General features: G+C 40.9%; 2 protein-coding genes and 1 long non-coding RNA gene across 3 annotated transcripts in view; 2 read left to right on the forward strand and 1 right to left on the reverse strand.

Moving 5' to 3' along the window:
- Positions 1-25: 25 nt before the first annotated feature.
- On the forward strand, positions 26-4,162 carry tstd2 (thiosulfate sulfurtransferase like domain containing 2). Its single transcript, XM_008291724.1, has 9 exons — positions 26-231; positions 747-1,033; positions 1,168-1,276; positions 1,426-1,545; positions 1,748-1,853; positions 2,075-2,190; positions 2,803-2,961; positions 3,158-3,296; positions 3,382-4,162. Exons 1-9 carry the CDS (start codon positions 109-111, stop codon positions 3,600-3,602), a joined length of 1,380 nt encoding a protein of 459 aa, XP_008289946.1. The 5' UTR covers positions 26-108; the 3' UTR covers positions 3,603-4,162.
- Positions 4,163-5,207: 1,045 nt separating this feature from the next.
- sec24b (SEC24 homolog B, COPII coat complex component) overlaps positions 5,208-19,497 on the forward strand; it is a 33,761-nt gene continuing 19,471 nt past the window's right edge. The window contains exons 1-7 of the mRNA XM_008291726.1: positions 5,208-5,515; positions 7,453-8,166; positions 8,807-8,968; positions 11,446-11,580; positions 15,894-15,977; positions 18,527-18,690; positions 19,289-19,473. Coding sequence (XP_008289948.1) covers positions 5,428-5,515; positions 7,453-8,166; positions 8,807-8,968; positions 11,446-11,580; positions 15,894-15,977; positions 18,527-18,690; positions 19,289-19,473 — 1,532 coding nt within the window. The 5' untranslated portion in view covers positions 5,208-5,427. The remainder of the gene's footprint in view (positions 5,516-7,452; positions 8,167-8,806; positions 8,969-11,445; positions 11,581-15,893; positions 15,978-18,526; positions 18,691-19,288; positions 19,474-19,497) is intronic.
- Positions 16,141-16,709, reverse strand: LOC103364573 (uncharacterized). Its single transcript, XR_520554.1, has 2 exons — positions 16,473-16,709; positions 16,141-16,376 (listed from the first exon to the last, which is right to left on the reverse strand). It is a non-coding gene; the product is annotated as an uncharacterized LOC103364573 (long non-coding RNA).

Below are 19,497 nucleotides of genomic sequence, written 5' to 3' on the forward strand. Positions count from 1 at the left end.
TCGATTAACTGAATGTCCAAACAGCGAAGCGCTACATGTTGTGAAGCATTAGCTAAAGCTGTTTACTAGCCAAACAAGTTGACAACATTTTAGAAGCTCTTCAACACGATGGCAGCGGATGAAACAGAGTTCATGAGCTGGGAGGTTGATGTTTCATCGTGTGACGGATTAAGACAGGAGAGACAGCTGTCTGCCTCTCAGAGGAGATACTACAGCTTCTGCAGGAGGAAGGTAAACAGCCGCCATGAAACTGTTGTTGCTACTGAAATGTGGTTGTTACAGCAAAGAGATAAAGATACCACCACCATAAATACCGACAAATAAGCAAAAATAAACAGTAAGAAAATATCAAATGCAAACTGTACAATAAGTGTAATATGTCAAGTAGACAAGTCCTGTGTGGGTGTTGTGCAAATAATAATGTGCAACAAAACAAGAGTACAACAGAAGTGTGTAAAGGGTAACTTTGTTGATTATGTGAATATACCTGTGTAATGTCAGTGTTATGGTCCAAACCCTGCAAAGGTATACAAATTACAAAATGAAGACCCTCCAAAATAATATAAAATATAAATGTACCTAATTTCAGTATTAATATTAAAACTCCACTGTATTGTTTACAATATACAAGAATAATTTACATAATAAGGTTACGACTCTACAGTGTTGTTTACTTTACTTTGCCACAATACAAAATGATTCACCCCCCTTTTTTTTTTCTCCTTTTTTCCCCCCCTAATCTTCAGTCATTTGCTGCCTATGTGGCATCTAAGAGGGACAGCAGTGAGGATGGAGTCACATCTTGGTGCTGCTGCAGCCAGACCTTCAGCGAACACTCTGCCATTCACAAACACGTGGCCGGAACTCATAGTGCTGAACTACAGCAGCTCACACAGGCCACGTACGAGCGTTTGTTAAGCCAACTGGAAGACGAGCCTGAGACACGGCAACCAAAAGAGCACCAGGCAGAGGCGGTGGACATTTCTGCATGGATACCTGATGTCAGTCACATCTCTGAGGAGCAGCTTCAAAAGTAAGTTTTGGTTCACCCACATGGCTTCAGCTGGCATTTCTTTGTAATGTTAAGTTTAGCATAACGTTGTATTAACATGGCTGATTTTCAGAATATTTGTGAGCTCATTTCTCTGTTTGCTTGTTTCCTGTTAGCGGTCCAGGCAAGGTTCTCCTCTACTATTGCTACTGTGAGGTAGAAGATCCCCATGTCATCTGTGCTTGGCAGAAAGTTTTGTGTGAGAAGCTCAATTTAACCGGCAAGGTGAATAAAGTCTCCTATCTGACCTTCAACTAGGAGACTCCAGAACACTTACAGTAGGAGCAGAAAAATGCTTTTTTGTTTAAATGTAACAAGAAAGAAACATTCAATTCAATGGATGTGTCCCTTTAAAACTATATCATCTTCTCTAGGTGAGGGTGGCAACAGAAGGTATCAATGGAACAGTTGGTGGCACCAACGTGGCCACTGACATTTACATTAAGGCGATGCATTCACATCCTGTGTTCAAGATGGATAAAGAAGATTTTAAGGTAAGAATCTGTTAAAGAAAACTCACGTTGTATAATAGCGTCACCCCCTTCATAATGTTTATACGGTGCACCCTGCATGCTTGGTTTTTTCCTATTCTCTAAAAAAAATTATTGGCACACCATAAAAATAGTTAGTCCTTCATTGTTTAAATTAAAATGTTTGCATACTAATGGAACTATTTGTCTGTGTGTGTTTGTTTAGATCAGTGATGGGGGAGCAGAGTGTTTCACAGACTTGAAGGTCGGAGTCTATAAGGAAATCGTCCCGATGGGAGTGGATCCTGATTCTGTTTCCTACCAGCTGGCAGGTGCTGTTTGCTTGTAACCACTAATACTGTAATTCTACTGCTACGACCACTGATTATATTAATAATGTCAAATATACCTATAGTTGTATATATGCCGGCTGCACTGATTGCTCCTCTGCACGCCTTGCTGTGTATTTATGTGTTATGTTGTTGTTGATGATGTTGTAACAGACTTTGTTAATGTTATCATGTCAGCTTCATGTGTGTGCTTTGGCTCTCAGGAGTTCATCTGGAGCCTGAGGAGTTTCATAAAGAAGTTGAAGCTCTTTTGGATAAAGGGGATTTGTGCAGTGACACCATCCTACTGGACTGCCGCAATTTTTACGAGAGTAAAATTGTAAGTAGGAAATCCATTTTCTATAAATAACCATTGAATTTCACTCATTCAGGAGGACAATGTCATCATTGTCACAGTTTCTACACCATCTGTCATAAAGAAGTAAGAAGGATAATGTTGTAACAAGTGGCTTGAATCTTTAACCTGAAGCTGAAACAGCCCATCGCCAAATAAAGGAACTCAAGTGGAATGTAATTTTCTAAAACAGCTGTTTATTCAGTCAGATAAATAGCTAATCAATTTCCAATCCAAATTGCAATTTTGAACAATGCAGTCAGTAAATCAGTCACAAAGGCTGTGGTTTGGAATACATGTTATACATCATAAATGGTTTTACATATTCATAGTATGTCTCATGATAATGTGTCATCATATAATTTAAATGAATTACAGCGTCTACATTGAACTTTCCTTTAAAAAGTTATATCAGTAATCAAAATGCGATATCTGTCACAATAAGATTTTCCCAAAATGATTTGGTCCTAACAAACAGTTGTATTGAAGTGGATGTTGGTTGAACAGTATTTTGTGGTGAACTGTTCTTTTAAAGTACCTTAAAGTAAAGTGAGAGGACTGCTTGACCAAACATTTGTAATGTTCATTTTTCTCCAGGGGCAGTTCACTCAATGTCTAGCCCCAAACATCCGTAAGTTCAGCTACTTCCCGGACTATGTCGACCAGAACCTTGAACTGTTCAGAGACAAGAAGGTGCTGATGTACTGCACAGGAGGGATCCGCTGTGAGCGAGGCTCCGCCTACCTCCGCTCGAAAGTAAGCTCATTTGTTTGGGGTTGATTTAGCTGCAGCTTCTCACGGAACTGGCTCGACTTACTGATACACATGCAGGCTGCTGATTCTCCACAAGGGGAGCAGTTTAGTCATAGTTTTTAAGTTGAAGTCCAGATATCCTGATATGCAGCTTATGTTGTCAATTCATGTTAATTGTTTTCTCCTGCCTTACATGCAGGATGTGTGTAAAGAGGTTTACCAGCTGAAAGGTGGAATTCACAAGTACCTGGAGCGTTTCCCAGAGGGTTTCTATCGAGGGAAACTTTTTGTGTTTGATGAGCGCTATGCCATCTCCTCGAACGATGATGTCATCTCAGGTTAGTGTGTGAACAGAATCCCTGATCAACATATTAAATAACACAAAGAATTTAACGGCATCAGTAAACACCCATTGCTGTTCAGACTGCAGGTACTGCGGCTGTCCGTGGGACCAGTACAAGCTCTGCTCTACCCGGTTCTGCTGCCAGCTGGTTCTGTCCTGTCCCAGCTGCAGACAGGACGGACACACTGCTTGCTGCCCGACCTGCCAGACCAAAGGCCAGGCTCAGTGCGAGGCGACCTCGCATCGCAAAGAGGAGTGTGAATGCACCGACGGACGTCCCAGAATCCCTCAGGATGTGTAGCAATACAACGAATGGACTTCAGTGCCTGAAAATGTAGAATTACTATGAATGATCAATTTAAAGTGTGTTGCCAATTTTAAATTTCCAATTTTTTTATATGGCTGTTGGGAATCAAGTCAGATGTATTAGATGGGAGTCTTGAAGACAGATTAATCATGAAGTTGATGTTATCTAATGGAACCTTTTATTCATGTTTTATTGAATACATATGAGGGGTTATTATATTATGTTAATATTGTGAAAATTTCATCTGTAATGAAAGCTCAGTTCCAGCTTATTTGTTTACAAATGGGAATTTCTTTTCTTATCACAGTGCTGAGCTGTGATGAATGTTTTGACAATTATTGATGTTTTTAATTTGTTTCAACTGGTACCGGTTTCACAAACAGGTTCACTTATGGTTATAAAAGACAGGAATTTATAATGCTCTTTGTAGAACTACAAATATGCAGAACATGTATCGTGCTCTACTGACTGTGTGCTTTCCAAACCTTGTGAAGCCTGGGTGGTGCAGGTTACTACAACTGCAGGTGTTTCTTAAAACAGACCACAAACAGCAACACATCTGTGTGCCTTACTTTGGTTAACACTCATTTGTGGAAGAACCTCCATCTGCATGTGTAAATATAGATGTGTGTCAGTATGAAAGCATGCAAACACAGACCAAAGGTGTGCAGTTAGTAATGCTTTTTACAGCTGGACTGTTGAAGATGAAGATCTAATGTTCAGCTGAGATAAAAATGCAAGTTGTCCTGTTATTTCAATAGCACATGTTGAGTCATAGTGCTTTCCAGGAGAGAAATAAGAGTGGCTTTACATATTTGCCTAATGAGTGTAAATATTAAGGTTAAGACTCGATGTTTATTTATTAGCAAACTCTCCTCAGCAATTTCTATGTTACAGTTAAGATGGTAGATCAATTTGGTAGACTAATTAAATATATAATGTTAAGACCCTACAATGTTATTTATTCTAGAAATTTACCAGACAAATTTGAATATTAAGGTTAATGTTCTTTCATGTTATATACTATATAAATATGTAAATGAGGTATGTTTACTTGACCAAAAAATAAATATTAAGGTTAGAACAATGCAATAGTATTTTTAAAAACCGGTATACCAGGATATTTACTTAAGTATTAAGACCTTACAGTAGCATATTAAATACAGGCAACATATTCATATGCAGCAGAAAAAAAAAGAAGCTTCCTGCACAGGAACATGTTACATTATTTATACAGCACCTTTAGGAGCAGCGCTCACAAGGTGCTGTGGCAGTAAAACATGCAATACAAATTAAAATACAATCAAGGGAGTCGCAAGACGTAAAGAATTAAGAAAAAAACGACATCACACCAAAGAACTTGGCAGCTAAAAAAAAAAAGCAGCAGGTAAAAGATAATTTAAAATTCATTAAATTCATTTCAATGTAAAAATTCAACACACAATTCAGACAGTTCTAATGTCAGTGCATTTTTTTATATATTTAAAAAAAATATTAGGAATATAATAATATAATTAAACAGATAGTTGTAAAACAAAATGATAAAATTAAGAAGATGTCTTTAAAGTCCACACCTGCCTCGGAGCTCCACCAGAGGGAGTGACTAGACCGCAGCCAGGAGGCAGCTCGGCTCCTCTCATCCCGACCGGAGGCTTCAGCTGTCAGCCGAGCGGACCTGGCCAGGCTGCCCGGGTCTCCACCGACCAGCAGCAGCCTTTTTGACGCCTTTGTCGGGGGGAAACGAGGCTTCGGGACACTGACGCTCATGTATATTTACCCAGTCGTGTATCTGTGGGCATAAGGACGGCAGGACCGAGCGATGTCTGGTTTCACCAACCTGAACAGCTCCGTCAGCTACAGCCAGAACTCTACACCGAACGGCGGAGCTGCGCCCCCCTATCAGAATGGTAACGCAGGCCGGATGATGCGATTAGCCAGCCCGCTGCCGTTAGCATGCTAACCCCCGATGTCAGACAGTTTGTCATTCGCTTTATTTACATTTAATTTTTTGTACAACTATCTTTTGCTCTTCGTTATCACGGGAACGTTATACAAATCAGGGCGACGTGTAATTTAAACAAAACTGAGGGTTTCAGCTAATGGCAGTCACTTGCTAACTCGAGCTAACTTTAGCTACTGAAGCCAAAGCAGGTAGCGGCTAGCACTCGCTCAGATAATAGCTGTTTGACAGATTGCGCACCATCACTTCACAATGCCGCTTTATATCGAAGCTCCGGTGAACAACCACGTTGTTAATTTACACTGAATTAATTTACTTTTCCCTCATAAGTGTTGCCGTGGTGTGAGGGATGCTCATTGTATTGAGAGCTAACTGGAATTAACCCTCCCTGCTGAGGTAACGGCAGCTGATGGAGCTTGTCTTCTGCAGCTACTGGTAACCTATATTCAGGATTTTATATCTCAGCTTTTACCCACAAGCTGGCAGTGACTCCAGCAGACATTTCTATTAGGGGTGTCCAGATGGAGACACTGGAAATCTTGGCGTACCACACTGAAACCAAAAGTCATACTGAATTTTGGGGAATCTATTGTGCTGCTGTGGAATAGAGGTGATGTGAAAACGCCAGGGCAGCTCTTTTCAGACATGGAGTGCTGAACAGGTCTGGCTTCATCAATCAGTTAAGGTGAGGACATTCTGTCATTCAGACACAGGTCACTTCAGTGTTCCTCAGCTTCAGTCAGACCTCAGTGATGAAGAGAGAGAAGGAACATGGACAATTGGAGAGCACATTAAATGATGTGTAATAATACACTAATTAAAAAGGCGTAAATCTAAACTAACTAATTATGATTTTCTAAACTGTAAAACAAAATCTATGTGATGACAATCTAACTACTACTTTACTAAGAGTTAGGAGCCAGCCTGAGGACAGCTGCTAATGATTTAACCACAGTTTGTAAACCGTAACTCTGTGTGACAGCTCACCTGACTGAGATGAAGAGAAGTACACCGTGTGACTTGTCATAAGATCCTGATCGATCCTGTCTTCATGCCAGGGGGGGTTTGTAATTATAATCAGTTAATGAATTTACTGCTGTTGTGTGTAAATGTCTCTTGGAGATGCTCATACGGATCCTGCTTCTGTTTGACGATTCAGATGTTTAATGCATTCAGAGAAAACAACCCTACAAACAACTGGAAGCAACAAACTGAGCTTTGCTTTTGGTAGTGTTTAGTTCATACTCATGTTGCATTCATTATGGGTGATTTTTATTCATCTGACCTGATACAGACTCTTTCTATCTGTCGTCGCAGTCGAGTTTTAACAGACGTGACGTTGAAGGACAAAGAAAACAAGAAAGTTTTCTTTGATTTTGGCTGGAACTGTGTCGTTTGCGCTCTGTGACGTTGTTGGACCAAATTAGGTGTTTAAATGTGGAAAAAGCCTCCCCCACATCACTTCACACAACTCACAGTATGTTGTGAGCTTGTGCGGGCCTATCTGTCAGTGTGACTGTATGACCTGGTAAGTTTGTTGTTGCAAGTGACCAGGGTGCTCATTCAGACATGAAGCAGACACGTTCACTTGTTGTCAGATTGACAGAAAGGAGTGCAGATCTTAAAGGGCTTCTCGGAGTGAAGAAATCGCATACTGACATATTTTGGTTTCTTTTTTTTACTGTTAATGGTGTTAGATATCTGATGTGGATAGACTAATACAGGCACAGCTAGCATTTGTTTTTTCCATTGTTTATTTGCTTTGAACATTACAACATTGTCCATGTGTAAAAGTAATTTATCCAGTTTGGTGAAGATGGAGGCACTATCAGAAATATTTGGTGGTAAACTCATGACACGTTACCGTCCTGTCCCTCCTTTCAGGTCCAGTGCAGACGTACCCATCCATGTATCCACCTGCAGGTTACTATGGAGCCCCACCTCAACAACAGAGCTACTCCACCATTCCTGGCCATGCTGCTCCTGCTCCCAACAAAGCACCCACCACGAACAATGCCCACAGTGCTAACTACTACCACAACAACCATCAACAGCAGCAGCAGCAGCAGCAGCAAAACCACCTCCCTCAGCATCATGTAGCACCTTCGCCATACAGTGCTCCTCTGAGCTCTGCCACTCCTTCTCAGCCATATGCCACCCTTCCCTCTGCAGCGCCACCACCATCGAATGCCCACTACAACCAACAGCCATTCCAGCAGCATCCACCCTACGCCACTCCAGGATCCTACTATGGACAGCAGTCATACCATCCTTCCCCAGCGCAGCACCCTCAACAACAGCAGCAGCAGCAGCAGCAGCAGCAGCACCCCAGCTTGGTTCCTGTGTCAGCTTGCGCCCCTGGAGCTCCCCTCTACCCAATTGTTTCTTACCCGTCTGCACCAGGAAGTAGCCAGTATGGCACCCTTAGTTCCTCCCAGAGCACTTCTACACCTGGAGGCCTGCCCACCCAGATTTTGGGTGCTCCCTTACACCAGTACAGCGCTGCGCCTCCACCCTCCACGACAGCAGTGCAGCCTGCGTATGGTGCGGTTCCCCCTAGTCAGACGGCACCAACAGTAAATGGTCAAGGAAGTACAGGTATGTGTGACTTGCTGTTTTACACTGAGATTGATCAGCTGCTAGTGAGACATGATTAAAGCCTTACCTTGATGTTCCTTGAAACTGCAAGGCTCCTTCCCTGGCAATGAAGCTGGAATTGCATGGACCTGTGTCCATACTGAGTGAGCTATATCAGATTTAAAAGGTTTAATTTATAGTCTCCTAGTATTTGGTTGTGGAATTAGGATTTTTTGGTTCTGTGGCACTATGCTCCAGCCCCCCACGACCCTAGTGAGGACTAAGCGGTGTATAGATAGTGGATGGATGGATGTTCTGTGGTATGGTCTTTTCTAAAGTTAAGCAGTAATACAGCATGTATTTGGCTTCACTCCTGCACTGGCTTTCTTTGATTTAAAAAGAAAATAAATGAACCCATGAATGTGTCTGAAACCAAAACAATCCTGTAGCATCCCTACAAGGAACGCTGTAGAGCATTTTATTAGCGGCTGTTGTTTTCCATTTCTGGTGTTTTCCAGCTTTTCATTTCCAGAGCATCAGACGTCACTCAAAAGTTAGAATTATATATATTTACACAAACCTCCATTTTCTCTTCAGAAAATCTTCTGTTTAGCCCTCTCCTTGCTAGATTTTTTATTTATTTCTTTATTTTTTCCTGCAGCCCAAAACACAGTCCACCAACACTACACCCAAAGCCACCAGGCCTCTCTGAGCTACGACTCCTACAGCGGGGTCACTCAAAGCAGTGGTGGTGCAGACACAGATCAGCCGCCCTCAGGAACACCCTCCACTTCAGTCCATTCCTCTCCAGGCCACCATCAAGGTAACAAAGACACAACACTTGACAGTAACGTAAATGCAATGGAACTACTGTTTTGTTTTTCAAACCCTTGGTGCTAGTGAACGATGACTTTTTTTGCCAGACAAAATATTCATATAGCTCAGAAAAGAAAATACTTTTTGTAGTTGGAAAAAGTTCACATGAAACAGTTCCCTCTTTTTTTTTTGCTGCTTGGGGAACAAACACCGTCCTAAAAAGAGACGCTGTATTTGTTGTGTGTGCTCTGGTGCCTGGTTTTTGTCTATTCTTGTGCAAATTTGAAGATGAGCCTGTGTTTAGATGTTCAGTTTGAATGTTCTAAATTCACAGTAAAAGTGTGTGTGAATGGTTGATATGTTCACAGCTGCACTGGGAATGTAGCACACGTAATCCGTTGCGCGCGCGCACACACACACACACACACACACACTCTTCAAATGTTTTTACCAGTTTTCTGCTTTCAGGTTGTCACTTTAACTGCCTGATGCTGGTTTGTTTCAGCCTGCAAACTTGTATCTTCATTAGCAGGTTAAGACTGTAGGACTTTTGCACCGGCAGCAACAGCAGACATGTTACACAACAGAACAGTGGGACAGAGAACGGACACACCTCTGTAGGAATGTAATCATTTATTTTAAGACGATGTTTAAATCAAACGATGTAGTTATTTTTAGATGTGATCGTGACACTGAATGCAGAGAGACTGGGATTATCGTGGCCATATATGAGGCCATTATAAGTGGTTTTTCTGATAAATTTAGCTCATTTTTGTAAACTTGCAACAGTTGTGTGGGATTTGTGGAGCGGAGCTGCAACAATTGATTAGTTGTCAGCTGTTAAAATAATTCATGTTATTCTGATAATCAAATATCGATAATCAAGAAATAAAAGTTTAAAAAATTTATTTTTAAAATAAAGGTAAAGCCAAAAAATAGTTTTATATAGATTTTCTTGTGATATTTTTTCCCTTGAAAAATAATAAACTGCTCATTGTAGCTTCTTAACGTTAAAGCTTTTCTGGTGTCTTTCCTTCTGTATGAGAGTTAACTAATTAGCTTTGGGTTTTAAGCAGAGCAACACATTTGAGGACATTGTCTTGGGCTTTGGGGAACACCAGCCAACATTTTTCTCCATTTTCTATTTTATATACCAATCAGCTAATCAATAAACTGAGAAAGTAAACTGCAGAATATTTAATAATAAAAACAATCATTAGCTGTAAACCTATTGTTGGATGGCAGTAACAGCTGCCTGAGAAAACATCTTCGGTAGAAATAAAGTCCCATGAGCAGTGAAGTTTTCATACCAAGAGCTATGTGAAACCTGCTTTACACTGAATGTTGTGTACATTTGAAGTGAGTTCTGTTTGTTGGACTCTTTCCAGCTGTCTTCTATGATATAACTGGTTTTGTAGGTAATGTTAAAACCTGCCTTGTTCTGAGACCGACTCTTACTCTTGTCATCATCGCCAGAAAGTTCAAGCGATGTTGACCTATTTAATTTGTGCTTTAGGATCTTTATGCAAAGTATTTTCCTCTTTCTGGTGTAAAATGTAGTTTGTCTGAAAAACCAGGCAGCCCAGAAGCTACTTTGATGTGCCACTAGAAAAGGCTAGCTCTTTGCTTAACCCTCTGAACCCCAAGCAGTTTCTGGGTGTGTTTTTTTTTTTGTTCCTGCACCTGTATAGAAACAGAGCAGCCATGGCTAGAAGTGGACAGAACTCACAAATGTCTTTTGTGCCTTATGAAACTGCTAAAATGCCATAAATCATAAAAGAGAGAACAGAAATGGTATTCCTTTAATTTGTTAGATTAGATATTTTGCTATTTACATTTTAACATCTTCAAACTAGTTGCAGTGCGTTTTTTTCACTACTCTGCACGTCGCCTCTAGAAGGACATCTCACCATGCTGAATGTATTTTCCAACACCTTACTACTCTGTATACCTTTTTTGCACCATGCTGCATTCATTTTATTGATCGAGTAGGTTTTAATTTCCTCTGTTCGTCCAATTTGTTTCCATACTTGCCTCCTTTCTGCTCTGTGTACACACAGCTTGCAGTGCAGTCGAATTGTCAGTTTATTTTGGGTATTTTATTTTTTTTAATTCTCTTGTCTTTTCTCATAAAATAAACATATTGCAGTCAGGATGTATGTATTTTGGGTACATTTTTAAGTGTGACATGTAGAATATAGTGATCTTGATTACAAGTTATGGTTTTAAGCTTAGATTTGGTAATTACACATAATTACTGCTAGGATTTTTGTAAACTTAAAAATCCAGTGTTCTGTTTTTTATAAATTGATGTGATTTTGGTGACATGCCTTTCAAACCTGCTGGTAGCTTTTGGGGTTCAGAGAGTTAAACACACACGTCATATAGCATGAAGTCTACGATCACGGCGGCCCAGTCTGATGACAGTCGCCCAGTCCTGACCGTTTTCTTCTGTACCTTTCCCACTCCCCCTCCTTCCAACAGGCATGCAGTATGGATATGTTGCTAATAGTGGAGCTAGCTCTGCCTCTGCCACCACCTCAGGCCCAGCAGAAGCAGCCCCCTCGTCATCCAGCTCTGATGATGATGAGGAGGAGGAGGATGAGGATGAGGAAGCAGGTCTGCTTTAGCTTTTACCTCCCAATAACCCCTCTGTTACCACTCCACTCATGTAGTTCTTCTAAACCTTACCATGCCCATGGACCTCTTGCATTTCTTTAAATAGATACCTTCACCGTACCCATACATGTAGTGTCACTTTTGATCCCTGCCACACTTCTGTTCTGTGTCTGACGGCCATCTGTCACCTCTGCTCTACCTGCAAACACACTTAACCAGTCCTCCGCTCATCATCTGTGCCATCTCCTTTCTAATAGGCTAATCAGATTTCTCTCTTTGTGTCTGGCTGCCTCCTCAACAGTCTTCCAAAGTGCACCATGTTTCCCTCTCACAATCATCAGTGCTCGCACTTAATGTTGATTCCATCTTTTAAATGTGTGTCCAGCTGTTGTTCCGTCAGTGGAAGCTGACATGAAATTTTCTCTCACAGGAAGGTGGCAGGTAAGTCGATTAGCATTCAATTTAGCTTTGAAGGATTCTGCTCAATGTAATTGTCATGCAGAGGAAGAAGCCTGCCAAGCATGGTGTCTGGCTCTCTCTCACTAATGTTTGACATATGATCACCCACTTCTTGGGCTTTTACACTTACCAGCAGTCATCCATGTTGATGGGGGGGGGAAAAAAATCAATAGACAGTTTTGACTTGCACTGCTTACAGCTCTAGATAGTAGTTATGGACTAAATTGCCTTGATACAAGTTGGAGTTTCTGTTAAATTTTAAGCCCATTTTAAGGGCTTTGTTCTAACACAAGTAGGTGATTGCGAGGAAGTTAATCAACAACAGTTCTGACAATTGTTTTCTAAAATGAGGTTTTTGAGTTTTATGGTCATGGTGGTGATGTTTTAGTGTTTTTTGTAATATGAATGCAGATCATCTGATAACAAATGACTAAAAAAGGCCACGACTTGCTTTATTTATGGTTGCTGCTGTTAAAAAAACTTTTATAAGGACGTTTCTGTTCAGCCTTTACATTCCTGAAGGAAATGATTGACTAAGGTTAGATGTCATAGTCATATTTCTCGGGATATCACCTGCCTTATGTTTACATTGTTTTTGGACTAGATGTAGAAAACATGATGCAAATATTTTGATGCAAACTATGAAAAACAAATTCTTTAAAAAACTTTCCATTGATGTGGCAGGGCTGAATTTGGCCCATGAGCCACCAGACTAAATGACTAATTGTTTTCCGAAGCAATAGAAAACCCCAAATAAGTTAAAAAAAACCTCAATAAAAACGCCAATAACTGCACAAAACACACATTATTGAGTTTTATTGTCAACAAGTAACACCAGTATGTTGACTCTGCGTTGCTATGAAATTCGATGCTATTCAAATGATCATGTTTAACCGGCCTCATGCGTACTCATGTTCTGCACCACTCGGGTGTTTTGTTCGTGACCGTCCCTCAGGAGCTGTGTCATCAGCCAGAGGTGAACAGGTGTTTAAATATAGCTGCTCCTCTGCTGGCAGGTCCAGGCTCTCTGTGTTTGCCGACTCTCCTGCTCTCTCATGAGAAAGCAATGTTAGCTCTGCTTGCAGTCATTAGCACATCTCTTAATGAATTGAAAAGCTTGATTTAGTTTACTGTTTGTCCCTCGCGATCGCTCCGATTCTCCAGAGCAGCACCACGGCGGTTGTTGATTTCTGGAAGCCGTGCTTATCATGTTTTTGAGTAGTTGAGAATGAGATTTAGATGAAGGATGATATAAATATAAAACAAATGATTGTTGAGTGCTGACCACGTTAGACAAAACTGTTGAGATGTATGAAACAAAACCTTCAGAAACATTTAAATTGTGACCTAAATGTGCCTCGTACCACCGAGAGTCAAACTAAATTATCACCTTGTTATCCCTGTTGCATAACAGTCACACTTCAGGTGTGTTTTTACTGTTTTTTTTTGTTTTTTTTTTAACATGTCCGGTCCAGCATCATAGCAGCAGAACGATGATCTGGCTGCTGTGTTGTGCTGAACAGATTTACTTTGCCAAGGGACACTTTATGAATATAAGGCCCCTCTTGACAGTCTGATTTTTATTTATTTATGTATTTATTTTATTTTATTTCATTTATTTTGGATGCTTGCTTATTACTGAATTGAATTGCTGGACCTGAAAGAGGGAAAAAGAAAAGTGTACAGATTAAAGAAGTGAGAGAGAGAGAGAGTGAAAGGAAAGTAGAAGAAAACAAATAGAGCACAATCTACCGACTGCTACACCTGTACAAACACACAGCAGAAATGATCTTAGGACTTTTGCGGGGAAACAGAGCTGATAATCATCAAGAGCACCTGTAAGAGATGAGGAAGCTGAGAACAGCTGAATCTCAACGATTACCAGAGCACAAGATTTATATATGCACACAAAGATGAGAGAGGAAAAAGAAACACAACAGAAAAAACAAACTACATATGTCAGAAGAAATAAATAAATACTGTTTTTGTTTTGTGTTTTTAAAGTGATAAATTCCAATCGTATCTTGCGTATGCTTTTGTTTTATTTAATTAATTTATTCAATAAAAATAAACAAAGTAGATAATATCTGCAACTCAATACAAGTTTATATAGCTTTGAATTTATATACAGGGCTTTTAGCTTTTATTAAAGCAGCTCTGTCTGAAAAGTTGTGCTAATATTACTATTAATTTAAAGAAAAAATGTTTGGACTGAGTTAAATCTGGAGCTGCAACTGTTTATTTATTATCGATTAATATCTTCATAATCAGATTGTTGTTGACTGTGAGAAATGGATTAGAAAGGAGACGCTGTTGGCCGCAGCATGAATTAAACCTTAATTATCGGTAATCGGTGGGTGGCAGCAGCTTGGCGGGAAAGCAAAGTGGACTTAAAACTTTGAAGAGCAACTGTAAAGATGAGCCGAATACATCCATAGCTTCAAATCAACACCTACTGTGACAGATTTGTTTTAGTCGTGGCAACTCCCCCTTTATGGAAGGAGCCGAGGGAACAAAAGGGAAGAGGAGGAGGCTTCAGAGGAATCTTGGAGGAGGAGGAGGAAGAAGGCTTTAGCTGTCCCGGTGTCCTCCTCTTCCAGAGCACATAATCCAGTCGTCTGCTGTTCCGATTAAGTCGGAGATAATTGGATCGTGTCCTGTCCAATGAGTTCTCTGCCTGAGGCCTGTCGCTTTGCTGCTGGTTTGCTGCCGTTGATCCCTCCTTTTGGCACACATGGATTAATGGGCTCATTCAAATATTCTGCCCGTGTAATCCTCTGGGAGAATCTATCCATTATTTGATGACATACGACATAGGTGGGATTTGAACTGTTGCAGATAAAGATGAAACTGCACTAATTTATAAAAATGATATTTATACACAAACGTAGTTCTGCTATGCTTTGCAAAGAAATAAAAAAACAAACACTTGAGGGATGTAGCGCTGCACGTTTTCATCCTGAACCATTCGCTGCAGGTCTACAAACTCCCTCTCAGGGCTTTTCCTGCTTCAGAATGGGCATTTCAGGGGCAAATGGTATTCATGATCAGTGAACAGCCAGTAAAGCCAATGAGCCTTTTACCTTATGAGACAAAAATTTATGCATTTTTCCCATTATTTTTGACCATTTGAGGAAGAAAATTGTCTTGGATGCTTAAGTGAATGAAACCCCAAATAGTAAAACTGTGCTCTTTTTTCTTAGGTACTGGCTGAAACGTCTTGGTTCATGCCATTCTCCATGCAGAAAAAACCCTGGCATTTTAGGAACAAATGTTTTAGTGCAAGTTCCACACAGAACCCGTTTTTGCTGTTTAAGTGTTGTAGCTCTTACAGCAAGGATTGTGGACTATCAGACCATCACATTATCTTTGTAGTCTTTACCCTCCACATCTCCTCTCCTCAGAGGCCGGTGCTCCCCACAAAGCTGTACACTCGCGTGTTCAAGACTTAAGTGCATCCTTTTCATGTTCTCTTTCCAGCAGCCACTCTCCCTCCTCCCTCTCACTCTTCGTCCGAGGCCTGAGGGAGTCCAAGCGAAGCACATTTCACGGACAAACAAAAAAAAAGCTGCTTTTCATTCTCTTTAATGTTTTGTCTTTTGCTGTTTTCCGCCAGTTTCATTTTTATCGTGATCCTCCTTCCTTTCTGTTTTCTTATTAACTTCATTTATAGCCGCCGCCCTTCGTTCTCTCAGGCCTTTTCTCTTTGTTTATCCTTTTGTTGTGCTTTTTTATTCCCATGGGTCCTTGCTTTACCATACGAATCTCATGCTTCATTCTTTCAGTTCTCTCCGGTTGTCTTTTAATTTCCATTTTTAATCCTTTCTGTGTTTATTTCCTTATTTTTGCCTCAGGCGGTGACACTTCCTCTTCCACTACTGGCAGTGCCTCTCCAGTGCCCAACAGCTACGATTCCCTAGAAGGTGGTAGCTATCCAGGTACATCTCCGTCACAAACACACTGCATACATGGCTGCTCGTACTGAGAGCAACTCACAGCAAAGCTACATGTTTAAAGGTTAAAACTACATTGAACCCCAACGGTATGTGCGTATTGTGTTTCTAACTTTTATATATAGGAAGTGCAAAACAAAAGCTCCACTAATACACATGAATTAACTGATTTAATAAACTAAAAAGGGCTTTGACATCAGTTTTACATCTCTCCCCTTTCAAATTGTATCCTGGTGCATTCCACATACAGTTTGTGCATTTGATCTAAAACAGTCACGACTTCTATAAAGCGTTAAAAAAGCTATGACAGAAAATCAATAACGTCCACTTCAGGCTGCGCAGTATCAACGAGAAAGTGGTCCAGAATTGAAAGACGTAGGCCACCTGGAGAAGAAATCAGCATCAGGCACAAGTGTTGATCTTCGTGTAGTGCAGAAAAATGAGAATGTACCGATAAAAACCAAAAACTAGCTGACTTACATTTGGTTGCCATCCTGTCCAAAGTCGTCTTGTTCAGCAATGCAGCACTGGTCACACTTTTAACGCTTCCTGGAACCTAACACGTCAAGCACCATCTGCAATGAGCACTTGATCTCCTCCACTGTGTCGAAATGGCGACCCTTCAACTTGAATTTAATTTGGGGGAAAAGGAAATGAGCCACAAGCAGCTAAATCTATCAAGTAGGGCAGATGGAGAGCAACAATTGTGTTGTTGTAGCCAAAAAAAAAAAAAAACCTGTGTGTAATCTGCGTGCTGTGACCAGACTGCACTGTGAACATGAAGACGTGCGGGGTGATGGAGCAGTCACTATTTTGAGGAAGCACCACAGCCCAACCGCCCACAACGACTGTGATTGATTTAGAAACTAAAAACAATCCAGGATGTTTTTCTCCATTTTAGCTGAAAGATACTGAGGTTCAACCAGATAATTCCCATAAGCCAGAGAATTACTCTTGCTTTTATTGTCCTTGACTCTTATTTTTCTTGTTTTATTGTTACAGTTTATTTCTTTAATTTCTTATAAAGAGAGCTAAGATTCACTGGAGTCAAATTCCCTGTTTGTGTGTACAAACTTGCCTGATACAGTTGATTCTGATTATGTTCTAAAGAATTAAGTGAGACTAAAGGACAGGCTACACACACTGGTATCAAGGTGCATCCCTTGGCCAAGTCCACATTTGTTTTTGTTTGTGTTTGTGTTATTTAGGCTTCTCTAAACACAAGATAACCAGAATTTCATACATTCTTGCTTTCAGTAGTTTGTACCTTTTTCCTCAAGAAAGCTACGATTGGTCAGTGACAAACATCACATCTGTCTCATGACTTGGCAAGAATTAGTAACGATTCATATCAAATACAGAGGTAAAATATGGTTATCATTTATTATTAGTACTACTACTAATAATAATAATGTCTTTGTAAACAAGTAATGACAAAGCAAAGCAAAGTGAACATTTTCAAAATCACAATCCTACTTCACACACAGTCCACAACTTACAGTGTCCCAGTCTGGTGCTTTCTCATGCAGCCACCGCTCACACGTGGAGAAAAGTTATTCCAGACAGTAGAATAATCCAGCCCAAAGAGCAAAGCTTATTCCCCAGGTTGGCTGCAAAAACACAAGAAAAAAATCTGTCTGTGTTCAATAAAACAAAAAAAGAGCGATCTCACCGCTTTGGTACACTCAGCACCAGGATCCCCGCTGTGCATAGCCTCCTGCTCCAGTGAGTCGAGCTTGCAGCTGTTTCCCTCCATTTTTAGCACCTTCACTCCACGAGGTATTCCAGGTCTCTATTCTATTACACCTGTGTCTCTTTCACCCACTTCCGCCTTCTTTGAAAAACTGTTCCCCTTGATTATCACACAGCTGACCCTAATCCCAGAATTCTAGAGTTTACAGGAGGATGTTAAAACAGCCTCAGGGCTCCACACACTCAGGATGTGGTGATCTTATGAGGATCGCACTTGATCTTCAACCACTGTCTGCTGACCTGGCCCATATATATAGTTGGTCTTATGTAGCAGTGTCACAGATGTACAACTCATTTATCATGTAATTGGGCCCAGTGAGCATCCTGTCAAACCCAAGTATTGTGTCGTCTGAGGGGTGACAGAAATAGAAGTTATCAAAGCAGGTTTGATAGAAAGTTGGGAAAACTTAACACAAGAAAAAAACAAAACAACCTCCTTAAACATCACAAACGGATGTCTTCTTTAAACAGACGTATCTGAATCGTCCTTAAGGACAAAAAGCACTTTAATATCTTTTCTACTTGTCAAATGTGCTCGACTACTTTGAGCTTGTATTTTTTATTTATTTATTTTTGCTGTGAAAAGGTGATGTGGTGCAGGTCTTTAATTATGAGAAGATCTCTGAGGAAAATGAGACGCATAAATATCACGTTTCCAAAATAAACTTCACAGCCGCACTGGGATCTTTCCACTTTTTGTGATCTCGTCAAAACACTGAAGTATATTTCTGTGTTTTTAACGTACGCCACATTCGTGTAACTCTGAACTGTCTGTTGTCCAGATTCCATGCCACCTTCTAATGATATGGCCAACCAGGCTCAGCCGTATGGTAGCTATGGTTACCCCAGCATGCAGTCAGCCTATCAGCAGGGACCAGCCTCCCACGCCGACGCCTCACCCTCCCACGACCTGTACGGACAGTCGAGCTACCAGCAGTACTCTCAGGTGAGGCCGCGGCTTGAACAAAACTGTTGGGCAGTGTTGAGTGATGCGTCACCTTCTTGTGCATTCACTTGTTTATTGTGAACGAAGGCATCTTTACCGACCTGAGTGCAGCAATCAATCCCTGCTAATGTCAAGGTGTGTTAAGCTACATGCAGCCAGTCTGAATGCTAGAGCTGACAGAAAATTAATCGGGAGCCCTTTTGATCATGGAATTGTTTTTAAAGCTACAAAGTACAATAAATATATTTGGGATTTGGACCCTTGCATGTTGTACTATTTTCTCCTGTTTTGTACACCTATTGATTTAATCTGGGAAATAATCATCAGATGACAGATTGGTTCTCGATCTCACTACACACTAGGTCCTCACTTCCATCTGTACGAGTGTTTTTCTGTAGTTTTTATTTGTTTTTGTTGAACATAATGGTTTTTTTTTTTGGTAGTTTGCACAAAAACCTTTCTGACAACTCTCTAAGCTGTTGGTAGTACATTGAGTTTATGTTTGAATCTCTCAGCCTCACTCTCAGCAGATACTAGCTCCTGCATTCGTTGAGGCGTAAAAAGTCACTATCTCTTTGTCTTTTTTCCGTCTCCACAGCCATTCCCCAACCTCTCCCAGCTGTCTGCGGCCCTGGGGGGGCTGAGCGGGGTGCCTGAGCTGGAGGTGGAGGCCCTGAGGCCGGTCAACCTGCTGCAGGAGAGGAACCTGCTGCCGCCAAGACCCTTGGAGGCCCCTGAACCCAACGTCAGCTCCGACCTTAAGAAAGTCAACTGCAGTCCACAGTAAGTCGAGTGTAGGCAATTAGC

This window comes from Stegastes partitus, unplaced genomic scaffold (assembly GCF_000690725.1).
Source record: "Stegastes partitus isolate 25-593 unplaced genomic scaffold, Stegastes_partitus-1.0.2 Scaffold758, whole genome shotgun sequence".
Classification (NCBI taxonomy): domain Eukaryota; kingdom Metazoa; phylum Chordata; class Actinopteri; family Pomacentridae; genus Stegastes; species Stegastes partitus.

Coding starts and splice junctions, on each gene's coding strand:
- tstd2 (XM_008291724.1), top strand. CDS start 109: ATGGCAGCGGATGAAACAGAGTTCATGAGCTGGGAGGTTGATGTTTCA. Junction 1,277..1,425: donor AGCTCAATTTAACCGGCAAG/GTGAATAAAGTC, acceptor CATCTTCTCTAG/GTGAGGGTGGCAACAGAAGG. Junction 3,297..3,381: donor GAACGATGATGTCATCTCAG/GTTAGTGTGTGA, acceptor ATTGCTGTTCAG/ACTGCAGGTACTGCGGCTGT.